We start from the raw sequence: 10833 nt of genomic DNA on the forward strand, positions 1-10833 counted from the left end.
TATAACAACGAGGGCAGTGTAAGTAAAGCACAGAGACTGAGGCGATAATAGTGGGAGACCGGATGAGAGAAGTAGCAGTGGGCCAGATCAGGTAGGACCTTGTGTGACACCTGAAGAGGACCAAGGGCAGGAGCTGCAAGGCTACTGCAATCAATATAGCAAGGGGTGGGCTTCCCTGGTGGCTCAGTGGTTGAGAGTCCACCTGCCGATGCAGGGGACACGGGTTCGTGCCCCGGTCCGGGAAGATCCCACATGCCGCAGAGCGGCTGAGCCCGTGAGCCATGGCCGCTGAGCCTGAGCGTCCGGAGCCTGTGCTCCGCAACGGGAGAGGCCACAACAGTGAGAGGCCCGCGTACTGCAAAAAAAAAAAAAAAAAAAAAAAAAAAAAACATATATATATATATATATATATATATATATATATATAGCAAGGGGTGATGATTACTTTGGACCAGGGTGGTAGTGATGTAGCTGGTTAAAAGTGGTAGAATTTGGGATATATTTTAAAGGTGGAGTCAACAGGATTTGTAAGATATGGGCTGAGAGAGAATGAAAAGAGACAAGAATAGCTTCAAGGTTTTAGGCCTGAGCATGTAGAAGGATGAAGCAGTCACTTAAGATGGGGAAGAACAGGTCTGGGAGAGAAAAATCAGGGGTTAGATTGTGGACCAGTTGAACTTGAGATCCAACTGTCTAAGTTGGATAAGTGAATATGGAGTTCATGGGAGAATAATGGACTAGAAATATAAACCTGGCAGTCATTAACTTAGAGACATTATTTAAAGCCATGGGTCGCTCTAAGTATGGACTGAGAAGAAAGTGAACCAGAGATGTGATTCTAAGGCACTCCAAAGTTAGAAAGATCCACTACAGGAGACTGAGAAGCCAGTGAACTAGGACAAAAATCAGGAGAGTATAATGTCCTGGAAACTAAGGCAGGAAAGTGTTTCAAGAGGGAGTGATCAACTATGTCAAATGACTAACAGGTCAATGAGAGAAGGCTTGAGAAATAACTCCTGAGTTAAGCAACACTGGAAAGCACTGGTGTCAAAGATAGCTTTGGCAGAATAATGGTGGTAAAAGTTTGATTAGTTGGGATTCAAGAGATAACGGGAGGAATGTGTTTTCATAATAAATATCTGAAAACAGCAAAATTGTTTTAATTACCTAATCTTAAGTAGCATTTTAAATTTCTAAAGCCCATTAAAATGAAAACCAAAAACAAGACCATATTCAAAATTAGACACTTTAAAGGGGACAACCCAAAGATAAAAAGCCTTATTATATGGGTCCATATATTCCAATAGATTTATACACTCCCACTTACCAGTTCTATCTTCAGTAAAGTAACATCTATCAAAATAGTAAACTTCTGGACAGCTGCTAGTCCTTTCAGGAGTGCAATCACCCATGTGTCTACATGCTGAGCCAATGGCCAGGACAGCCAGTCAATCATTCTGAAAATTGAAGGAAAACAAAACTATCAGCATTGAAAATATCTTTAACATTATTTATTTAGGAATAACAGGAGTTATACTAGATAATCACTCACTTTGTGACTCAAGTAAACTGAGCTTGCTTGTGAAAAGTACTATTCAAGATGTAGAAATGACTACAATGGGTGCTAGAACTCAAGGAGTTTCCAATCTTGTAAGCTGACAGTTTCTTATATAACGTATTTGCATAAAAAGAATTTCTGATCAACAATCATTTTGCATAAATGCAAAGTTTTAAACATGCTATATAGTGAGTGGTATCAATAATTTATTAGGCAAATTTACTCTAAGGAGAACAGTTAAAATACGGCTATCTGGGACTTTCCTGGTGGTACAGTGGTTAAGAATCCATCTTTCAATGCAGGGGACACTGGTTCAATCCCTGGTTAGGGAGCTAAGATCCCACATGCCGTGGGGCAACTAAGCCTGAGTGCTGCAACTACTGAGCCCACACGCCACAGCTACCGAGCCTGCACCACAACTAGAGAGAAGCCCGTGCGCTGCAATGAAGAGCCCGCGTGCCGCAACTAAGACCAGATGCAGCCAATAAATAAATAAATAAATATTAAAAACCCAAAAATATGGCTATCTGAACTGAGACATATGGATATGAACCAAAATATGTCCTTTCTGGTGATTACAGTCTAAATATGAAATGCAGTGTTAAAAAAGACTATATTTTGAATTGTAAAACAGGTCTCGTCATCCCTTTCAAAATCTTACCATACAAAGACAACAAAAAGAAATTTCAAATAGACAAAAGGGCACCAAATGTGTAAATACTGGAATGGCCTCATTTTGTAATAATGAGTGTTTTTCTTTTTGAGTACCAATCCCGTTTAATGGAAATAAAGATAAAGTAATATGGGGTATGATGGAGACTATCCTTAATGTTAAACATCAACCACAATGAAAAAGACTGCTATGACTCTTTCGGAAAGCAACTGGGCCAAATGTTCATATTATTTGATCCAGTAATCCAATTGGGAGGACTATATAATAAAAAAAATAGTAAAACAAACCAGGTTTTTAAAGTCAGAATGATATGGTTTAAAAATCTCAATTCACCATTTATTAGCTGGGGAACCCTAAATACTTATGTAAGTTATTTAACTTCTTTGTGTCTCAGGTCCTTATCTGTAGATTACGGATAAATTTTACAGGACCGATGTGAAGGTTAAATGAGTTAATACACTGGAAATACTGTGAATGTCTTTCTTCCAACTATTTACACATGTGGCAATAAATAAATACTTTGATTGTACAAAATGTAAAATATAAATACTAAGTACATAAACACGTGACCAAAAGAGCAACTAACATGTCAAAAGGACTGACTTTCATATTGATATGTTATAAACTATCTATCAATACATTAACATTGGAGTGTTATCTTTATTAAGGTTTTTGCTCTTAAGATTAAAATGTTCCATCAGACATTAAGAGTGGTTCCAAAGTTCAAACTCATTTTATTACAAGTTATCTGTATGTTCCCTCTGCTCCCTGCACACATTTTGTCTCCCTTCTTGTTTTTCTGGCCAACAATGATGGTTGTAAGTCATTAATGTAGTCCCTAACAGCTGTTCCACGTCTCTCAACTATTGTTAGCCTGGTTTTCACAAGTCTGTGGCCACTCTAAGTACATGAAGTAGAAAGCAGAGACACCTGCATTTGTGTACAAAGAGTATATTCACTGCAGCACTGCTTATGATACAGGAAAAATGCAAATTATCTAAATGTCCATCATAAGGAAATGGCTAAATATACTATGGTATTGATAGTATGAAACATTATGTTGAGTTTTAAAAGATGAGATAGATCAATACGAATCTATCCACAGGGATCTAACACAGAAAGATCTGAGATATTGTTGAATTAAAACAGAAAAAAATGCCGGTAAATCTTTTTAAAACTGTTTTTTGTTTGTTTAAAAGAAAACATATGAGTATACATTGTATATATTTTTTTAGCGTAAATACGTACACAAAAAAACATGTGGTTTAGAGAAGGAGTATATGTGAACACATCTCTTTGGCTGTATGGACTCTTCCATATAGTGGGGAGCAAAGTCCCAGAGTAGAACCAGCTTGGGCTCCCTAGCACACAGGGCCCAAGGCCAGAACTCCCTTTAGCTCAGGCCTAAGGGGAGTACTAGTAAAGAGTGAGGGGCAGAGTAGAAAACTCCACTTGGCCACGGCTTTCCATTATCTCTAATCACCCAATCAGCCTCTTCCTCCATCCTCTCCATGTCTAGCTTCCCATCTCATAAGCCTCTAGTCTTTATCTCATCCCATGTGTACCCAATCTCCTAACCACCCTAAAGATACTTCAAGTCAGAAGTAACACAAATTAGAAGCCACTCATTCAAAAAATATTTGAGTATCTATTATATAATAGGCACTGTGTTAAGTGCTAAGAATATAATGGTAAAATATGGTTTCTCCCCTCAAACTGGTAACGAAAGTTAGGAAATTTTCAACAGTCACACAATTAATAAGTAGTTGTACTGGTATCTGAACTAAGCTCTGCTGGCGTATAATGCAACACCTTTGGCTACACTTTAATTATATTCTAGTCTTGCTTCAATTTGATTGGACTTACATATGCTCAAATCCTCTCAGACAAAGGCACTATAGAATCAGTTATTTTTATGGTTAACTACAGTAATCTTATCCACCATGTATTGGTTACAATTTGAATTTTAAGGACACTTACCTCTGATAGGCTGGTTTAATATCTTACTATTTAAAGAACAGTTAGCTGTAGTTGTAATAAATCTTGTTTCCTCCATTAGATTGTGGGCTTAAGAACAGCGATCTTGTTGTTTTGTTTTTTAATCTTTAATCTTTGATCTGCATTAAAATGGAGCTCAAATTTGTTGAATAAATGAAACCATTTCTCTCTATAGCCAAAAAAATGTACGTGCAACTTGAAAATCTTAAAATTGGCAATATTATGAAAGGCCACAAAATAGATTTAATCAATTTGTAGAGAATAAAGCCAATTTTCACTTTATTAAAGGTAGCAGCTTAAGGGCTAGATCCAGCCTTCAGTTTTATTTGTTCCAATGTTTTAAAAATTAGAAAACTCCACATAAAAACTGAATTTCAGTCTCCTTTTGAAAAATCAGATTAGCAACACTGAACTCAAATTTCCCTGTGGTAATAAGACAGCTGGAGTTGAGGATCAGCTTTCTCTTTTAGAAAATGCTTGTGTACCCCATTCCCTATTATTTCAGTTAACCCAGCCTATTTCACACTTTAATGTTACTATCTGGTTCTTGTACAGTATCTCCATTTGCATTTCTTTGGATTACAGAAAATGACAGTAAAGCATGACAAGTGCTATGTGTGGGGAAGCGTAGAGTATGGGGGAGTAGAAGGTGGGAGTGTGATAAAAGTAAACATTACTATTCTTTTCAATTACATTTGCAATAAAGAATAATTACTCCAGGTATATTATAAGTTAAACAGGATCATGTCAGATAAATTGGAAATGCAACAGAAACTGAATCACAACTTTCCACAGAAACATAGGTAAAAATTAATTTCCAAATATATCTTAAAAATAAATTCATAAATTGGACACTATGGTTGTTTTGAAGAGGTTAAAAAATTAAGAGTGCCATACAGAACATTATAAATCAACTATAAGAAAAAAAAAGAGAGAAAAAAAAAAAAGACTAAATGCTAGAGAGCGAGAATTGTACACATGTAGCTTTCTGAGAACCCAAAATAAATACTTAAGTTTATAGGTTACCTTATGAGTGTAATTTATAACAGGTACACAGAAACCACTGTTCTAAATCCTTACATTTTAGGGGACTTCCCTGGTGGTCCAGTGGTAAAGAATCTGCCTTACAATGCAGGGGACGCGGGTTCCTGTCTTCTTCTTGAACTAAGATCCCACATGCCGCAGGGCAACTAAGCCCGCACACCACAACTACTGAGCTCATGCGCCTCAACTAGAAAGCCCGTGTGCCACAACTACAGAGCCCACGTGCCACAACTAGAGAAGAGGAACCCCACATACCACAACTAGAGAGAAGCCCACGCACCACAACTAAGACCTGACACAGCCAAAATAAATAAATAAATCCTTACATTTTATTTAAATGTGCTATGCACACACACATATATGTGCACACAGGAAAAAAATAGAAAAAAATTATAAAACAAAGCCAGACAGATATGAAACAAGAACAGGAAGATAGAAAAAGCTCAGTTAGAAAAATACAGTCATTGAAATAAAGAAATTCAATAACTGGAATAATCTCTAGAAATGGTACCTTTGAAGGAAAAACCAGTAAATTATAAGACAGTATTGATGCTCCTACCCTTAGATCCCCACAAGGTCTGCACCATCATTTCCTTCATATCTTTACTTCATGGTCACCTTCTCAGTGAGGGCTTCCTCATCTATCTTATTTAAAATTGCAAACCATTCCCCACGCTTTCTTGCTTTCCTATCTACTTTTTTCCAAAAATGCTCATCACTATCCAACATACGAAATTATTTTACTTACCATACTTAATGAAATCTAAAACAAAATCAGTTTTAGGATGTAAAACTTAGTTTATGTACCACTAAGGCAAGAAAAGTCCTGCAATCTAAACTAGAACACCAATTACTGTACCTTTCCACATTTTAGCATCTCTGAGATCAGGATGCATCTCTTCAAATATGTTACTGATATTGCCTGCCTGCCTCCTCAGCTAGAAGCCCGTTAGGATAGATATTTCTACTCATTTGTTCAATGAGGTTTTTAAACACTGCTTGGCACTCATGGTAAGTGACCAATAAATGTGATTTGAATAGTTGAAAGAACGAATGATTGAATTAATAAAAGCACAAGAGTTCTGAGAAGTAAAAATAACATTAAGTTTACACCTAGAAATATAAGAATAAAACTGCAAAACATCAAGGATAAAGAGAAAAGCATAAACATTACCAGAAGACCCTAACTACTCACAAAGGAACGATAATCAAATTGACTGCAGACTCCACATCAGCAACAATAGATGCCAGAAGACAATGCAGTATTATTTTCAAAATGCTAAGAGATAATGACTATCAAATTAGAATTCTGTATCTTGCCAAATCATCTACTTGGGAATAAGCAAGAAAAAAAACACATTTCAAAAAAAGGCTAAGAAAGTATTACCCAGAAGTCCTGGTTGAAAGAGAAAGTAAAAGTATGTACTGAGGAAAAGTATATACTTAGCCAGAAAAAAAAAGATCCCAGAGGGAGGAAATAGGTTGCAGGCAACAATACTGAGCAAAGAAATTAGTAAAATATATTGATAATCCAACCAATTCCTGACTGTACAGTAAGTGTATGTGTGCTATATTTTTGGAATTTAAAAAAGCTGAATTGAAAACAGATTTGTGAGTTACTGGATGCCTGTCAAGCCTATAGTGAACAATTCATTTCAATTAATTTGGAGAGTCTTTATATATTTGATTCCACAATTTCAGTTTTAAACATTTCCCTAAGTTTTTCATTATCCACAAAATACAGCAAAATATCTCCTCCTCCCAAATCTACAATCACCATCTACGGTGTTATGAAGAAGTACCTGCAAAGAGCTTGGGTCATACTTGCATCTTTCACATTTGGATCTGTAGTAAGGCTCCTGATGAGAACTGTTATCATCTGAAGAGGAATGTGCTGCACAAGGCTTGCCAATGCCACGGAAGGTTCAAATGATGCATCTATTTTTTAATTGAAAAGAAAAAGGAACATGGCAAGAAGGTTCGAGGGAAGTATTTAGAGAGAACAACAATTTACCAACCCTCCACCAAGCAGTTGTTACACTCCATCTCACGGGTGGACTCTAACATACAAGGACTGTTAAACTGCAAAAACGAGAGATTAAGAGTCGTAGTTCGACAGCACTGCAACATAAAAACTATTCTTCACTATGGCCATATTTAGTCCGTAAATTACTTTATTTTCTTGCATTCTTTAATACTGTGATTGTCGTGCTAAAATATTCATTTGTAAAGCAGTAGTCAGAAAAGAAATGCAAGGTATCATTTAAATTCCCACTTTAGATCCTCCAAAGTAACTTGCCCCTATTAATTATAGTAGTCATCACATTGTTCTAAGGAAAAAATTTTAAATCACTTAAAGAAGTAGAAACTGAGATGAATTTGGGGGGGGACTTTGCTTAAACTACATGAAAATTAAGCAAATCCAAGATGAGCAGCTTTACTGCTACAGTTGAAAAAGTTCTGGGGAAATCGAACTGTTAGAGCCACACAGGCAATACATGAAAAATTACAATTAAAAAATAAACCAAAACTCAGATAATGCAAATATATAGTTGGTAATTCTTTCATAAATGTACTTAATTCATCAGGAAGGCATGGAGCCTGTTAAAACTCTACTCTTATTTCTTATTCTCAACATAAAAGGAGGATAGCTCCTTCACAAGTGCAATTTCGAACAACAGCCAGAGAACGATTGTACCAAGCAGAGAGGGAGTGAACACAGTTTTGGATCTTTTGTTTCACAACTTACAGAGCTGGAAGCTCCATGTCCGAACAAGGAATGCAAACATACAGGTAAAATTCCCGGGTGAGAAAGCATTTTCCTGCTAAGTATCACCTGATCCCTCCCGGATTTCTAAGGACACGATCTGTGGGCTATTGACACCTGGAGCGCAAAAACACCTATTTAAGTCTTCATACTCTTTCCCTCCACTCGTCCACCTGTATCTACTCTCACAAACTACTGAAGACATAAAATGTCAATATTCAACAACGACACAGTTAACTAGGATAATCTAATAATAAATGGCACACAGTCCATGAATTAAAAAAATGGAAAAATTCAGAAACTAAGGAAAAACTCATGTCGGCAAGATGACAGACTCAGTACAATAATGACACGGTAAACATTATTATGCGGCCATTAATCACTAATGAATAGAAGCTTTTACATAGTAGCTGTCATCTTCAAAGCATTCCATAACTTGAGCAGAAGCTGGGTAGTTAAGCAACTTGTTTGCTGCCAAAGGTCTTAGACCTCGACGTTCTCAACCTCTAAACTGGAAACACTGCCCGGTTTTTAATGTCCAAAGTGACTGCCTGAATAGGGCAGTGGATAAGAATTTGGATGAAGGTGTTAAGATCTCCTCTCCCATTAAGATGTTTTCAGAGCAGGGAAACAAACACGGTGTGTACGTAAGCGACACACACTAAATTTCCAAGACAGAGTTTCTCGGAATGTAATGACCCTTACCTGTGGAAGAAATGCTTGCAAAAACTTCTTGCAGGGAAGGCAGCAAGGTGGAGGGCTCGGCCTTCCAGATGTTCTGGAGCAAGTTACTCACTTTTGTCACCTGCGAGACATATTCCCGCAGCTCTTTCTCCTGGGTGGACACGCACTGGAAGTGGCCTATCGTTCGAACCAGCTGTTGGCAGAAGGTGATGGACAATTTCCCCTTGGGGATGCACTGCACGAAGTCGGTCAGGAGGTCGCTCAGTCGGGCGCAAAGCTGCGGCTCCGGCCTCTCACATACCATCCGCAGCACCTCCACCTGCAGCAGGCTGAAGAGGTCCAGCACCGAGGGGCAGCTCATGATCAGCTTCAGGCCGTTGTGAATGTAGTCCAGGATGGCTACGTCCTTCCTGTCCAGCGAGTGGTAGCCCTGCTGGAGGAGGCCCAGCACGAACGTCTTATTGAAGAAGGACTCGAACTCTGGCCGGTGGTAGCGCGCGTAGGCCTCCAGCACTTGGTGGCCCACCTGCCGCTGAAAGGGGTCCTGGCCCTCCAGGATGAGGCGCGTCGTCAGGTCAAACATGGCCTCGCACTGCGCCTCGTCCAGCCAATGCTCCGCCGACTCCACCACCTTCCGCACGATCACCCGCTTGAGGGGCAGCGGGTGCGAAGAACTCACCAGGCCCTCCAGGATCTTGTCCATTGTCGCCACGCTGCAAGGCCCGGCCCAGTGGGGAAGGAGCGGACGGCCACGGCCCCGAGGTGGGCCAGGAGAGCCCCGGGGCGGAGGTGAACTTGGAGCGCAGCAGCAGCACCGGGACCGACCACCGCCACCGCCGCCTCAGTAGCCACATTTATCGGGCAGGGGGGCCCATCCAAGCCCGGGCGGGAGCTGGCAAGCCTGGGGCGCGTAAGAACCGGCACCGCCCGCGATGGGCCTAAGAAGCCAGAGGCCCGCACTCCGCCGCCGCCCCGGGCTCGCGGGGCCTCAGCATCAGCTCTGAGGGGCCAGCGGGGTCCCCCGGCGGCTACGGGTGCTCAGGGGCCGGGGCTGCGAGCCGGTGGGTGAGGAAGCGCGCCTCCGCGTTCTGCGGCAGTTGTGGGCGTCCGGGCTCCGGCAGGTCATGGGATGAAAACCGCCCCGGGTTGAATCAGGAGCCGCTGTCACGGACGTTGCCGGATCAGCCGGGGAGAAGATGAAGTTGACACCCTTGACCCGGATTCAGAAGATCCGGCAAACAGGAAGTGGAGGACGTCGGAACCTCCGGAAAGGCCCGCCCCTCCGCCCCTTCGCCCCGCCCCACTCCTTTCCTCCCTCCCCTCTCAGCGTCCTCCGCCCACAATCGCCTCCTCCCTCCCTCCCGGGCCGCGCTGGAACCCCTTCGCTGATCCGCAGCTTAGCTGATGCGCAGGCGCGGCTGCCTCTGGCTGCGTGGGGCGCCTACCGTAGCGTCAATGGGGATCGTGTGTAAGTCACAGGAGGCTTCCCGGGAGAAGCGGCCGGGAGCGGACGCGTTGGAGGTGACTACGACTCTAACGAGTTCCACCTTCCTATCTCTATCCGTTCTGTCCCAGTCAGGTTACTTGTGACAGGCCGAGAAAGTTTTATTTAGGTAAAATCTTGTGAATGGGAAAGTTTTGGAAACACGAGTAGAAAAGCATTTGGGGAAAAAGTAAGGAAAATAACTCAAAATCCGGATTGAAGGGAAATCGTTTGAGGTCGTGGCTTATTCATCAAGAAATGAGCTAGGGTTCCTAAATGAGATTGCCTTTCTCTTGCGTGTGGTTATTAAAGTAAGGGCTGTACTGGGGGGTCGTATGCATTTAGAGACGATCCGTTATCTTTAGCAAATATCTTTTTTTTTTTTTTTTTTTTTTTGTGGTACGCGGGCCTCTCACTATTGTGGCCTCTCCCGCTGCGGAGCACAGGCTCCGGACGCGCAGGCTCAGCGGCCATGGCTCGCGGGCCCAGCCGCTCCGCGGCATGCGGGATCCTCCCGGACCGGGGCACGAACCCGTGTCCCCTGCATTGGCAGGCGGACTCCCAACCATTGCGCCACCAGGGAAGCCCACAAATATCTTTTTGATGAGCTTTTGTGGCATGTCGAA

At 41.4% G+C, this 10833-nt stretch overlaps 1 protein-coding gene across 2 annotated transcripts in view; it reads right to left on the minus strand.

Moving 5' to 3' along the window:
- Nucleotides 1-9427, minus strand: part of USP38 (ubiquitin specific peptidase 38) — a gene marked incomplete at its 5' end in the record, with an annotated part of 34074 nt that extends 24647 nt beyond the window's left edge. For both annotated transcript variants that reach the window (XM_079709413.1, XM_079709412.1), the window contains 3 exons: nucleotides 1328-1457; nucleotides 7076-7211; nucleotides 8746-9427. In XM_079709413.1, the coding sequence (XP_079565539.1) occupies nucleotides 1328-1457; nucleotides 7076-7211; nucleotides 8746-9427 (948 nt within the window). The remainder of the gene's footprint in view (nucleotides 1-1327; nucleotides 1458-7075; nucleotides 7212-8745) is intronic.
- Nucleotides 9428-10833: the final 1406 nt, after the last annotated feature.

The sequence above is a fragment of the Hyperoodon ampullatus genome (assembly GCF_949752795.1).
Source record: "Hyperoodon ampullatus genome assembly, chromosome: 1".
Lineage (NCBI taxonomy): Eukaryota > Metazoa > Chordata > Mammalia > Artiodactyla > Ziphiidae > Hyperoodon > Hyperoodon ampullatus.